At 41.4% G+C, this 15,166-nt stretch overlaps 1 protein-coding gene across 6 annotated transcripts in view; it reads right to left on the bottom strand.

Annotated features, from left to right (window-relative positions):
• Positions 1-15,166, bottom strand: part of LOC141761406 (RAS guanyl-releasing protein 2-like) — a 40,392-nt gene that overhangs the window by 21,802 nt on the left and 3,424 nt on the right. For all 6 annotated transcript variants that reach the window (XM_074624817.1, XM_074624816.1, XM_074624818.1 and 3 more), the window contains exons 2-7: positions 4,700-4,835; positions 4,466-4,568; positions 3,192-3,248; positions 2,784-2,915; positions 1,792-1,942; positions 197-370 (exon numbers count right to left, since the gene is read on the bottom strand). In XM_074624817.1, the coding sequence (XP_074480918.1) occupies positions 197-370; positions 1,792-1,942; positions 2,784-2,915; positions 3,192-3,248; positions 4,466-4,568; positions 4,700-4,769 (687 nt within the window). In that variant the 5' untranslated portion in view covers positions 4,770-4,835. The remainder of the gene's footprint in view (positions 1-196; positions 371-1,791; positions 1,943-2,783; positions 2,916-3,191; positions 3,249-4,465; positions 4,569-4,699; positions 4,836-15,166) is intronic.

Here is a 15,166-nt window from a genome sequence, read left to right as displayed (position 1 = left end):
GTGTAGCCATGACTTTTCCCCCTGCTCTCCATATCTCTTGGTTTAATCTCTAATTTTCTTTCCTCTTTCTCCGCGGCTCCAGGCAATCATCTCCTCTCAGTCTGCTTCCACATGGACCCTGAACACTACAACCCCCGCCCCATCTCTGTCTTAAAACCTGTGCAGTAAACAATCTTAATGGGCCCCGCGGACAGACCTGTGCCACTCTGATGAAGTGGGAGATGACGGCGGCCCTCTGCGGGGCGGTTGGCTTGCTGAGCACCATGAGCTGGATCCACTGGGAGACGCTGTTGAAAAGCGTGATGAAACGCTCCAGGATGGGGTTATCCACTGTGCAGCCGTGCATCACGAAGCTGTGGTAGTCCTGAAACTAAAAGGAGTAAGTAGCATTACACGTTTTATTTCATTTATTTAAATCAAATTACAACATGCTTACATCCTGGTATTTTCAAATTTAAAAAATCCAGACGATTACTGTATATCCTCAGAAATTTAGGTGTAAAAGGTCTAACAGGAAAGGTCTGATAAAAGACACTATTGTTGAGTTGTGTTTTTGGGAAATGTAGGATTCGACTGGCATTGACCTGTACTTGAGACTAAAAGTCAGGATATCTCAGGCGTCGCTGCTTTCATTTTGACTAGTGCTGTCAATCAATTACAACATTTTTTATCTGTTCAAAATGTACCTAAAAGGGAGATTTGTCAAGTATTTAATACTCTTATCAACATGGGAGTGGGCAAATATGCTGCTTTATGCAAATGTATGTATATGTTTTATTATTGGAAATCAATTAACAACACAAAACAATGACAAATATTGTCCAGAAACCCTCACAGGTACTGCATTAGCATAGAAAATATGCTCAAATCATAACATGGCAAACTGCAGCCCAACAGGCAACAACAGCTGTCAGTGTGCTGACTTGACTATGACCCCAAACTGCATGTTATTATCCCTTTTTCATCCACATATCTTGAGGTCAGAGGTCAAGGGACACCTTTGAAAATGGACATGCCAGTTTTTCCTCGCCAAAATTCAGCGCAAGTTTGGAGCGTTGGTCTCCTGTATGTCCCCCAGCTTTATGGAAGTGAAACACTAAATCACTGTTTTGAGTGCCCCTTTAAAGGCATAGTTTGACATTTTGGGAAATATGCTTATTTGCTTTCCTGACGAGAAATAGATGAGAAGATTAATACCGCTTTCGTGTCTGTATGGGAAATATGCAGCTGGTTGGTTTAGCTTACCATAAAGGGGGGATTAACAAGCCTGGCTCTGTCCAAAGGTAACAAAATCCACCATCCAGTTCCTCTAAAGCTCACTAATTAACATGTTTTATATGTACAGACAAGTGTAAAACCAACTTTTACAGGGAGTTATGTCCAAAACTTCTTTTTTTTCACGTAGTCTAAATGCAGAAAGGTATCATTACTGCCCATTTAGACCAGTAGGCTACATGCTCTATTTTTAATTTAGCTATATTTTGAGCCAGAATCTCTTTTAGAAGATACACAAAGACAAAGCCAAGCCCGTCTCGCCACCAACACCATCACACTTGAATACATTATCTAAAGACATCTACCATTTAAATCGGCACACACCCAGTCCTTTGCCTTTGCTTCCCAAAATAACAAAATGTTTCCAAAAAACAAATATAATTAGTGCCAGTAAAAGTCGATTTTTAACCTCTATTGCTTAGCAACTACAACGAGCCTGCAGCATGTGACATTACTAAAGAATTCAAAAGAATTTTAAGAGCTGTAAACATCACGCTGTATGAGCAGCAAACTGACCAGGATCTTGCAGAAGGATTTGTACTCCAGGTAGGTCAGGTGTTCAGCCAGCTCGCAGGAGTCAAGATGGTCAAACAGCAGGGACATTTTCCTCTTTTTGGACACTGATGGGACACGCTGAGTCACCTGCCGCTTCCATTTATATGACGGCCTGAGAGGGACGTAAAGAATATTTTATGAAATGTTCTCTCTTATTTGGTCTTTTGGATAAAAAAAAAACTATCAAACATGTTCTATAAATGCAGAATGTATTTCTGGAAGGACATTCGGTAACACTTCATTTTACAAGTCCGCAAATTTCATGGTAATTAGGTGATAATTAGCAAGTAACCTATTTGAAATTTCTTTGGAATTACTACCAAATTACCCCAATATTTACCTCAAAATGTATCGAAAATTACTTTATTATGAACACAATTATATGCTAAAATAGCATATAATTCCAGCAGATATGGATATAAAGCATATCAATTAACTTTATATTCTTTTCCTGGAAATATATTAAATAAATTACCAGCTATTTATTAAAGTTTTTTGGGAAATAGCGGAATATAATTCTTAAATAATGTTTATAATAAATATAAAATAATTATAATAAAAGTCCAGAGTCAAGTCCCAAGGCAAGACAGCCAAACAAAGTAATTTTTGATAAATAATTTTGAGGTAAATATTGGGGTAATATCAAAGAAATCTCAAATACTTGCTAATTATCACCTACTTACCATGAAATTTGCTGACTTGTAAAATGTGTTACCCTCATAAAATCTGCTCCACAAAGCCTGCTCCTCATGGAGCACTCAAGGGAAGTCGAGGTCACACAGATATTGCTTTTATGGGAAAAGGAGAAGTCACTGACCCAGCACAGCTCAGCTCAGCAAAGTCTGAGAGCAGGCAATAAAAGGGCACGCTGACATAAACACCCACAGACAGACAGAGACATTCATTCACACTGTCAACAGCACGCTCGGCTTTCGGCAACCCAATTCACTCACACACTGTCGAGGTCAATGAGCTTGCTCTGGCGCTCGTTGCCCTCGGTGCTCAGGAGGTCTTTAAAGTCTTTGATCTGGTCGGCCAGCTCCGGGCTCAGATTGAACTCTGCTGGAAACTCAGAGATCCAGTACCTGGACGGAAGAACAAAGGGATGAAAAGAGAGAACGATGAGGGGAAAAAATACTGGAGGATAGACTTGTTTACATCTACACAATAATGTCACACTAAGTTTAAGGTCTTTCCATGATTAAATTAGTTTACATGATGTTAAAAAGTGACTTTTTTAAAATAAAATTACAGTCAATATTCAATTGTAAACTCACAAATCCAGAAATGAATCATCAGACTAAAGGTCAGAGAGGAATAACACGAGAAGAGATAAAAAAAAATGAATGACAGTTTATTACTTGACAAGGTGGCATATTCGTGTGCGGCGCTCAGCAGTGCAGCTCTCCTCTTGAGATCTTATCTAAAAGTCAAGGTTTAACTTTGCTGCAAATTTCCATTAAAACTCTCTTAAAGAGGACCTATTGTGCTTATTTTCAGGTGCCTACTTGTATTTTGGGTTTCTACTAGAACATGTTTACACAACCCGTTTTCACTCCCAACTTTTCAAATACCGCCATTTGGTAAGCGCCCCTCGGCATTGGAAACCGACGCACGGTGGCACCCTTTAGCGACGGTATGTGATGAAACGGGCTTTGAATTAACTCCAATGTAAACCGACCTGCCGTGTTATTCGACGGTTGGAGCAACTGACGTAGTATTAATAGCGTTGAGAGTCCGCTAAGGACGGACGGGAGTGGTGGTGGATGGGTCAAACAAACACTTTCAACCAGGAGTAACATTCAGCTACTTTGTAACGTCAGTCTTTAGTCACGAGATTCGTCGATATTGTCAGTCCCGTGAGTGGCTAGTCAGTGATGTTAATGACAACCATGACCGTTTCCTAACCCTACCTAAGTGGCTGTGTTGTCTAAACCTAACTTCCTAAGGACACTATGCATGTAACGAGTGTATATTGACGCCATCCCTGGTCCGTCCAAAAGTAACGCAAGAGGGGTACCCCGTGCGTCAGTCTCCGATGCCGGGGGGCACTGACCAAACGGCGGTATTTGATGAGTTGGGGGTGAGAATGTGTTGGTTTACATGCTTTAATGTTCAAAAAATTCTTTACTTTTCTCATACCGGCTGTGCTGCAGCACCTCTTATCATCCTCTGAAACGCTCCGTTTGAGCTCCTGCAGCCCCCCCTTGTGATTGGTCAACCGAATCAAACCGACTCCGCTTCAGCTTCGCTTTAACTAGCTTTGTTTGAGGGTGTGCCAAACTAGTCAATAGGCAGGTATTAAGCAAAGGTGTTTACTTGGTGACATCAACACGTTACGGAAGAAAAGGCAGGACTTCAAGCGAGGCGTTTTAGGGCAGTTCAGGGGCAGTGTTTCTGTGGGGGAGAATAACTCCCTTAGGCGTGGACTTTGTAACTTTGCAGACCTTTTACATGCACAAAAAACGATATAACAACCATAAAAGCATAATAGGTCCTCTTTAAAATCTCATTAAGCTTTAGGAGATAGACAAGATCTGGCTTTGATTCCATTTTCCTGTCAGCAGCGTGTGAAGTGGTATTTGTAGACGAACACCAAATCCCTGAAGTAGCAGAAAACAAAGGTGAAGGATACTTGAACACTAGCTTCTTCGCCATGTCAATTGAAGGGATGTACCAAGGGTGCATCATGAGAAACATGCGAACCACGGACGCATCCTTCAAAGTGCCCTTCTCATCTAGAAGAAGAAAATGGGATGTCAGTCATCATAAGGAGGATTTACTCACAGGACAAGCATCACCTGCTAATAATTGGTCTGCATCTATGTTTGCACAACATGTCAAACAAACAGTGTTTCCAATGACCAACCGAAGGCTTGGATGCACGCTTCCACCAGCTCGTCCACTGCGGCCGACTGCTCCGTCATCGTGGACTCCATCGTTCCTTTCCTCTCTGTTTGTTCCCTCGTTTCTTTCTCTCTCTGGTTCGACTCTGCTGCCTCTCACTGAACACAAAAGAAGATGAAATGAAAGGATCAAAGGCGAGCAAAAGAAAAAGGGAGTAATTACTATTTAAGCAAAGAGAGGAAATTAAATTTGTAGAGGCCGCTGCTGCATGTTTGGAATAGTTGTGTGGTCGGTTATTTTGCATGCCGCTCCACACTGTGAGGGAATCAGTGACTGTTTACGCAACATTTAGGGCTGGAGAATTTAATGGGGATATCTGCCGCTCAATGTCATCTTCCCCTGTTGACATGATGGTTTGATTTGAGCCGACAAATTCAAGGTGTCAATCTGCAAAACTTGCACTGAAACTCGTTCAGCTTGAAGGAGAACGATATAATTGGTCAGCAGAGAGTTTAAATGTCTGAAGTGATGAAAATAAATACCGTTTTGGCTCCCCTACATTAACACAATTGAACAATTGGAAACGTTATGACTAGCAAAATAAGATATGACTTAAAGAATATGTAAACAAGAATGGACAGTGTGTGCAATGCTATACATTTTGGCCATTGAGATTCAATATCCAGCCCAAAAGTTGACGTGAAAATGTTTCATTAACAGGAATTATGCAACAGTTTTGCTGCATGACGACTCGTTTTACTGTTGAGAAGTACATTTTGCTAATCATTTCTTATTCTAAGAATAGAATAGAATAAACTTTATTGTCCAGCCAAGGCAGGAAAATGATCTTTGGTCTCAAAGGATAAAAAAAACATCACATAAAACAGAACAAAGATGTCTCCATGTTACAACAGTCATTGCATTCACATCCATGGTGTACAGCCGACCCTCTCATATTTTCACTGGATAATAGCTACTGTGCGTTTTTGCTTTGCAGTGTTCATATTTAAGTTAGCTGTTGTGGCATTTGGGATAAAAGAACCTTTTGTAGATGTTGTTCTTTGCCAGGGCTATTCTCTATAGTGTCGCCCTGAGGGGAGCGACTCAGACTCAGGATGGAGGGGAAGTGTTTTGTCGATGATGATTGACCGGGGTTTCCTGTGTACGGCTGTGCTGGAGAGGTCATCTATTGGCTTTTGTTGGCGGTCTACTATGTTCCCTGCTGTCTTAACAGTCCTGGTCAGTTTGTTTCTGTATAGTCAAGTGCCCATACCAAAGAGAGATGTTAAAAATAAGGGTGCTCTCTATCAGGCTTACACGTTGTCTACCCCCAAACCCTTCAGTCTCCTAATTTAAAAGCTTTCTTACATATAAAATCAACATTGTCTGTAAAACTCAGTTTGTCATCTATGTGTGTTTCCCACAGTTTCAACAGTTTGGTCACACAGTATCGGTATCTATCCAACAGTATCTAATGGCTTCTTCCATCACTGATGAAAACACCATCTAAAAAACTGACTGGCAGTTTAAGTGATATTATTAACACTAGGGCTGTCAAAGTTAACGCGATAATAACGTGTTATGGCATATTCGTTTTAACACCACTAATTTCTTTAACGCATTAACGCAATTTTTAGGCTGTAGCGGGCTCAGCTGTAAAGCTAGAAGATGAAGATACTGGCATCATATGAAACTAAAAAACCTCAGGAATCCATCGGTACCAACCATGTCATACTAGCTTGTCAAGAATGAGGCTAAATAACACTCCAAACTAAATTTTGGAGAGGAAAAGCTGGCATAGCCATTGTCAAAGGGGTCCCTTGACCTCTGACCTCAAGATATGTGAATGAAAATGGGTTCTATTGGTACCCACGAGTCTCCCCTTTACAGACATGACCACTTTATGATAATCACATGCAGTTTGGGGCAAGTCATAGTCAAGTCAGCACACTGACACACTGACAGCTGTTGTTGCCTGTTGGGCTGCAGTTTGCCATGTTATGATTTGAGCATATTTTTATGCTAAATGCAGTACCTGTGAGGGTTTCTGGACTATATTTGTTATTGTTTTGTGTTGTAAACTGATTTTCAGTAATAAATATAAACATTTATTTTCATAAAGCAGCATATTTGTCCACTCCCATGTTGATAAGAGTATTGAATAATTGTAAAATCTCCCTTTAAGGTACATTTTGAACAGATTTTTTCTTCGACAGCCCTAATTATTATCCATATAGGTCATTCACAGTGTCTGTAGACTAATTTGCATTTATACACTGAGAAAGGTATGGTTAACATAATGCAATTTAGCACACAAACAGGTCATTTTGATGGTAAAATATGACTTATGTAGACAGTTCAGCTTGCTTTGACCTCAATGTGGCTTGTTAGAAAAACTAATAGAAAGCCACAAACACAATCAACAGGAAACCACAATTAATGAAGCTCCGATGCAGTCTGTTGTATAGAACACAATGCAAGCACAGTGTTAGTCAGTGCACAAGTGTTAAAAGATGATGGCGTTTTGTTTTACCGTACATGTGCTGTGGAAATAAGTTAAGAAAGACATGCATATTGAATAAGTCCTCGCAGCAGGGAACCATGGCAACCGCATCTTACTGCCCAGCCACTTTCACAACACACACCTCTGCACACAACGCACAAAATACATGTTTGTATCCAGAGAAGTGTGGTATGAGAGGCAGAGTAACCTGAGGGAATGCTATAATCCTGGCTGCGTTTATTGTGTCTGAAGAAGTAAAACACACTAATCTTCTATACAGGTTACGACTCGATCTGGTGGTGAAATAGGAGATAAAGGAAGTCACTGGATATTTTTGCTTCGTTGCTGATAAAGGTAACGCTGAGGTTACGCTCGAGTGACAAAGTTAGCAATCCGCAGCATGCTGGTTCTACTAATGGCTCTTCAATGTTGTGGTTCTGTGGCAGGGTGTGATGATTGTGTGTACGTATCTATTGTGCCTGACACAATGAAGCCTTCCACCACGCTGTCTCTGCTGCAACGCGGTGGGCGGACACACTCAATTACAGGCTTCACGAGCTGTCTCAGCCACACACGTTTCTGCAGGGATGGAGGGAAAAGAAAAGGATCACCCTAAAGCTTCAGTCATGCAGTGAGAGTGAGTGAGGAGTGAAATAGTGGCTAACACTTCATTTTACAGGTCCGTAAATTTCATGGTAATTAGGTGATAATTAGCAAGTAACCTAGTGGAAATTTCTTTGGAATTACTGCCAAATTACCCCAATATTGACCTCAAAATGTATCGAAAATTACTTTATTATATACTTTATTTAAGAATTATATGCTAAAATAGCATATAATGGTTAAAATAGGGAAGCGGCTGTGCGCTGCACTTCATCGGAGTCGGAAAACTAATAGAAGACACTTCTGATCAGACACAAATCTCACCATTGTGACTTATTGTCTACACAACCTGGTAGCTAATGTGATGATTCAGGGAGTTTTTAAAGACATTTCAAAGAAGTTATTTACTAATTATTATCTATTTATCAGCAGACATGGAAATAAAGCATATCAATTAACTTTTTGAGGTAAATATTGGGGTAATTTGGCAGTAATTCCAAAGAAATTTCAAATAGGTTACTCGCTTATTATCACCCTAATTACCATGAAATTTGCCGACCTGTAAAATGAAGTGTTACCAAATAGTGAACCTCAAATCTGTTCCTTTTTTGTAAAGGACGTGATCAGATTATGGAGAGATAAAGTGTTAAATAACAGACTGCCGGACCACAATCAGAATGATGTGCTGTTGCTATAGATAGACATGAAAGTTCCTGTGAGGATGCTAAGGTCACCACAGGAAATACATCTGTGCCATAGAGAGGTGCCGTAGCTTAGAGTCTAAAAAACCTCAAAGAAAAAACGCCTGTGACATCAACAGACACTACTGCTCACATCTCATGAATCTAATCAGAAGGAAAGTGGCCTTGGAGTCTATTATTGCCACACAACAAGAGTCATTATCGATGAGAGTCGTCGAGACCTGGGCTGAAATGGATTTCTCTGTGACAAAGTGGGCATCTGTTTCGCTTCTGCATTTTTTACCATTCGCTTCAGAACAGCCTGTCCTCAACTACTTTCTCTGCAGATGCATCCATCCCTCAGAGGCCGTAAAACTGGAAAAAAAAAACGTGCCACCTGTTCAAAGGGTGAACCTGCTTTTAACTGAGTCTAGTCTGGCACTGCGGCACAGGCTGTGCCCGTCTTAATAGCGATACCATCTTGCTCTCCATTCATCATCCCGCTGACGGGAGCTCTTTGTCGCGACCCAATTCTCTTTGTGCTTTCAGGAGGATTCAGAGACTGATATGTCCTCGACAGCTCCCCCCCCCCTTCTAGCCTTTCTTGCAATTCTTTAAGTATAATCCCCACATGATTTCTGCACAGACTGCGGGAGCTTTGGTGTCATCCTTGGTTGCCTGGTGACGATGATCCAGGGCCATCGATCAGGTAGATTAGGGGTGGGCCGGAGGGCGCAGCGGGGATAAAGGGAAGTTGACGGGTGCCTGGTCAATCCTGGCCACGTGAAACCAGTAGTGTGCTGCTGGTTTAGTGGGCACTGAAAATGTCACATCCTCCGGCCTGAGACACCGTCTCACTGCTCCCCTTCTCATTCCCACTATTACAGCCATAAAACAACATGAAAGCTGGTGCATGTCCACACATTTCTTTCTTCGAATTTAATGCTTGATCTATAAATTCTTAAAGGGGACATATTATGAAAAACTTTTTCAGTTCTTGTGCACATACATTTGGGTATCTGGAGTAACCCACAAACTGTGAAATGAGCAGCCCGTTCGCAAGAAAAGGTGTATAAATGTCACGATAATGCACAAGGTGTAAGAAGCGTTCAATAAGTACGCCTTTCTTGATTTCCATGCATCGTTTGTACGCCATGTACGGTAGGAGTTAGTGACGTAGTATAAAAAGCGAGAAAGACCACTTATCGTGTGCGGGTAGGGAGGTGGACGGGCCCAACAAACAGCAGACTTTTGACCAGGTGACCCGTGTTCAAGACCGTTGTAGACTGGTGTTTTGTTTTAGTAAGTTACGTTAGTGACGTTTGTCACATGTTTCCATAGTTGTTTCTGTATGTGTTTTACTTAGTTTACTTACTTGCAGGCTCATTGGAATATATCGCCCTTAAAGAGACAGGTGCTAAAACGGAGCGTTTCAGACAGAGGGTGAATACAGGTATATTCAGACAGACAGCATGAGAAAAAATAATGTGTTTTTTGAACATTAAAGCATGTAAACATGTTCTAGTAGAAACCCAAAATACAAGTATGAACCTGAAAAAGAGCATGATATGTCCCCTTTAAATACTTGTGTAAAGTGAGTATATATTTTCTATCCAATGGAGTAAATTATGTTGCGCATACATACCCTTTTCCTGCCTAAATCACATCAGACTATGCTAAGTATGCCTTCTTACAAAGCCCACACATGAGAATGAAACTGGCTGCATAAATCTTCAACACCTTTCCATGTCTTCAAATTGACACTATAGCACTGATTGATGATAAGACACTGACAGACGCACGGGTAATGACATCCATCCTGCTATTGATATTCCCATAATGGGCTCATTTCCATGCTGGTAAATACCCCGAGCTAGATGCACAGTCGCCATACAGACATTGATTTAGTTTTATTCCCTCCCCACTGGCATTTGGGTGAAACATGTTTGATTGATGTTTTCATGGATAATGGGGATGAGCTAAAAGATGGGGACGCATTGATTCACTCTGATTAGGCAGGAAGTTCATTCTGCCTCACACAGACATGTTAAAAGGTTCAATCTCCAGCATTTTAGCCACAGTAGTGGCGGTGCTCCAAGGATGGCAGTGTTGGTTGGCTGGTCAGTCCATCACGTCGACCAGAGTGATGGACTTACTTTAGTCATTAGGATATAATGTCTAGAGTTGCAGGTCAAAACAACTCACCCAATAAATCAGACTGTTCTCATACTCTGTTCGTAGCTATACCTACAAAAAGTAATGCACTATAATTCGGATACAGTATCCCACAAAATCAATTTGTATGTAATCCACGTAATTGTGAACAAGGAAGTATAAAAAAACAACAAACGGCACTTAGGGAGGAGGTCCGGGGTGGGTCAAAAGACATCTGACTTTCGCCCAGGAGAACGGTGTTCTTGTCCCGTTTGAAACAAGGAGTCAACGTTGATTTATTTGTCACATAACTTCCGTATGTAAGTTAACTTAACCACGGTCTTTTCTTAAGCCTAACTAAGTAGTTTTGTTGCCTAAACCTAACCAAGTTGGTATTTTTCTAAACCTAACTATGTAGTTTTGTTGCCTAAACCTAACCAAGTTGGTATTTTCCAAAACCTAACTAAGGGGTTTTGTTGCCTAAACCTACCAAAGTTGTTTGCTGTGAAGACAGAAGTTTATTTTAAAAAGACTAAAGCAGAAATTGACGAAAAATCTTCAATAAACTTTTCGTAGGATATCATACGAACCGTTGTATGACAATTCGTTGAATAATTTTGTGTATGATGGTGAACATGATAAACATATTACTTGCTAAACAGGAGCATGATAGCATTGTCACTGTGAGCGTTTACTGTTTACCTGTAGCTCAAATGCACCAATGGGCCAAAATTTTAGCTTTAGATATTCAACAAATCCAACCTGATGGCACACAGTGTGAATGTAGTTTGAAGCTGGTAGAGGCAGACAAGCTTGTTTGCATGTGGTAACTATATAAATGATATCTCACATCAATGTGGTAATTTATTGACTGTAATTCTGACCCCAAAGTGAGGACAAGTAATTTGCACTTTATCTCATCTTTCTGTCCGTGTGAGGTCATGGTGGTTAGAATTACATGACTGCAAAAACACATACAAATCTTCATGTTAATACACACACCACCCGTATCTCTTACCCAACACCCCGTGGTTTGTTTCAGGAAGTTGTAGCTAGGGTGTCGCATGACGGGACAGATATAGTTCTCCAGAGAGGCCTACAGAGCGGCTGGTGACAGGCTCTATTTACAGACTGCAGGGTACCGAGAGCAGGAAGGGAAACGTTTCCTTTTCCCTGGACATGCAGAATGCCACATCGGTGGGGGCGCACCGGCTGCGAACGGAGATTAGCGGCTACAGTTGCTCCTCTGGGATGGAGGGGTGGGGAGGCGGTGGAATGGGAGATAAAGAGAGAGACTGGGAGGCAGGAAGAGAGCGTACTCAACCTTGCTTCAGCCCAGTCAAACATGGAAACAGATTGTTGCTAAAGAAGGGAAAGTATCAACTAGGGACGGATAGTAATGTTGGAAAACAAAACAGCTTGAATCTGTCTCAAAAGCAAAACTAATACTGTATATGTGAAAGAGGCAAGCAGCATTTTTTCATAACCTTGAAATAACAGAAGATTAAGGAGAAAAATATGCACATTTCACAATGTGTTGCTGGAACATAGCAGCTGCTAGAGTGTAATGTATTATTACGTCCTCCAAAAAAATGTCACGCATCCTGTTCCACATCTGGCACACTCTCATATCTCACATCTCAACCTTCTGACTCAACAAATGAAAAGTGTAATGTGAGACAGAAAGGGCATTGCTGCAGCTCCCATGCGCTGTTATAATATCTTCCTCCTCCTCCGTCCTAAACACAACAATGTATCATTGTGTCACATTGTTTTTGCTGCTTTGTTTTCAGGCTTCCTGCTCAAACTTCTGTCCTTTTTACCAGATGTGAAAGTTTGCTTCATAACAAATACCGGAAGGGTGTGTGTTGGTATGCGTGTGTGACATGTGGCGACTGTATGTGCATTTTCAACTTGAACAATCTCATACACAGAGGCTTTTTCTTAGTGTAATGAATACTCTTAGTTACGTTTTTCTCTCTACATTAGAAGTTTTTCTTACTCTGTCACTTATTTCACTGACACACACATAACTTCCTTCTCTCGCTGTGTGATGAGTGAAAGGCGGAGGCAGCATGAATTATTGTGTAAAAGAGCAAACGTGATGCATCGTCTTTTGCAATGGAACGTTAGAGTTTGTTTCTCGCGGTTAACACCCAGACCGCTCCTGCCAACCGTCTAATAATTTCAGAGCGGGAGGCATTTTCTGCTTTTATGCAATGCTGATGTCAGGAATCTCACTTCCTATTGTTTCATCTCGGGTGAATAAATTCCATGTAACTGAAAATATCGTGTTTACGAGAAGAATGGATTTACCACATAGCAGATTTATCGGAAATAAATATGATTTATGGAAAAAAAAAATATGAATTGTTGGACAATTTCTGCTTCCACAAATTAAAGGTGCAGTGTGTAGGATTTAGTGGCATCTAGCGGTAGCTGAAACTTCTCCCGTGTGCCAAGTGTGTAGAAGAACTACAGTAGCCAACGCAAAAACGTGAATGACTCTGTCTAGAGTACAGTAAATATGAAGCACAGCCAGCAGCAGGTTAGCTTAATGTATTTTATTATCTTTGACCAGAGCTATGCTCGCTGTTTCCAGCCTTCAAGTTCGATATTTTGGGAAATAGGTACGCTTATTTGCTTTCCTGCCAAGCTAGATGAGAGGATTGATACCACTCACATGCCTGAGAGAGGTATCGATCTTCTCACCAATCTTTTGGCAAGAAAGTAAATAAGCATATTTCCCACCATGTAAAACTATTCCTTAACAGCGAGCTTCAACTCCATTGCCCGGAGGCACCAGAGGCCCACCCTCCATGCAGAAACACTGTGTAGCTGCAGGAAAACATCCACCCATAAACAGCCGTTGGTTGGGCTCAGGCACCAAGTGATGCTGACACTTCTATTTTTGCAATTTGTGTTTTCTAAGAAACGTGTGGTTTGCACAACAGGGCACATACAGTACAAGTGGAGACTAATGTCTTCTTTGCATTGTTTATCTGCTTCATTTCCTCCTGCCTGTCAGAGCCGCGCTCAGGGTGGTTTTATGTAACACTCATTCTGAACTAGTTTCATGTATGCTAGGAGTCAGAGTTTCAGATTCACCCAGCCAGCCAGTCAGCCTCCTCATTACCCCTGCAGGCTTTTTAAACAACATTAGTACTGACTAGTTCCTGTTTATGTATTCCTCCCTAAAGCAGCTTGCATCCCTGAGCAGACCACAAACCCCACAATATCCTGCAGTCATAATACACCATTCATTGTGTGCATTCAGATAAAGAGCGTGAGAGATTACAGACTGCAAACACTCTCCAAGTGAAGAATGCACTTTTTTGATTGCAGATGCAGGATACCACAGGCGTTGTGTACAATTTTTTCGATTCCCTTTCTGAAAGTGAGGCACGCCTAACACCTGTAGCACAGAATGATGCCAGTCAACTGAAACCAGAAACTAATCAGCCATGCGATCTCCATCACTGCTAATTCACTGCTTTAAGTAATCACTACACTATGTTAGATACAGCCAGTGAGTTTCGATCCGCCCTCCCACCAGGCTCATCCACTACTGTGTTCCCCCCTGACTGATTTAATTCCAGACACAGCTTGATTTATAGCTTGAACACTTTCCCTCAACAGCTACCTTCCCCTCCTATGTCTCCCTCTCTTCTGCGTCCATGCCTTTAAAGGTGAGGAGAGCATTGACATATGAGATTTCACAGGGTCTCTGCCCTTTCATGGGAGCAGATGAGGTGACGCAGGGACAGAGACAGAGTATAGAGGACTACTTATTCTGGACTGAACCAATGGGGGAAGTTTAGAAGTGACCCGGTTCGCATTAAGACAAATCACATCCACTCACAATTAGATCATTTATTTACATAGTTTTAGGATCACTGTTGTCCTGCCAAGCTAGTGGGAGTCAAACCAAATATGATTCCAGCTGCCTATGCTGCATGTCTTTAAATTCTCGTGTTTAAAGGGGACCTATTATGCTTTTGTGCTTTTTCCCTTCCCGTTAGTGTGTTGTATAGTTTTTTGAGCATGTAGTTCTGCAAAGTTTCAAAGCCCAAAGTCAACGCCAAACGGAGTTACTCTGTTCCCCACAGAAACACAGCTCCTGAACTGCCTCGCTTAAAGTCCCGCCTTTTCTTCTGTAACGTGGTGATGTCACTGAGTAACACATTTGCATAATATCTGCCTAGCGACTAGTTTGACACCCCCTCAAACAAAGATAGTTAGAGCGGAGCTGGAGCGGAATCCGAAGAGTTTGGTTCAGTTGACCAATCATAACAGTGGGCCAGCTCAGGGCTGGCTTAAAGCATAGGCCATAGGCGGTCGCCTAGGGTGCCACCTTCTGAAAAAAATTAATGAATAAATTAAAAATAAATACAAAAAAATGCTGGTGAGCGCCCTTCCTCATTTTATGTTCTGAGGTAACAAATTAACAAATAAAGAAATAAAGAAAGGGAGCTCACCTCCATGTTTCTACAGTAGCCCAGAACGGACAAACCAAACTCTGTCAACTTTTCCTGCTTGGGCCAGAGCT

The sequence above is a fragment of the Sebastes fasciatus genome, chromosome 22 (genome assembly GCF_043250625.1).
Source record: "Sebastes fasciatus isolate fSebFas1 chromosome 22, fSebFas1.pri, whole genome shotgun sequence".
NCBI classification, from domain to species: Eukaryota; Metazoa; Chordata; class Actinopteri; order Perciformes; family Sebastidae; genus Sebastes; species Sebastes fasciatus.
This window is presented reverse-complemented; position numbering and strand designations above follow the sequence as displayed.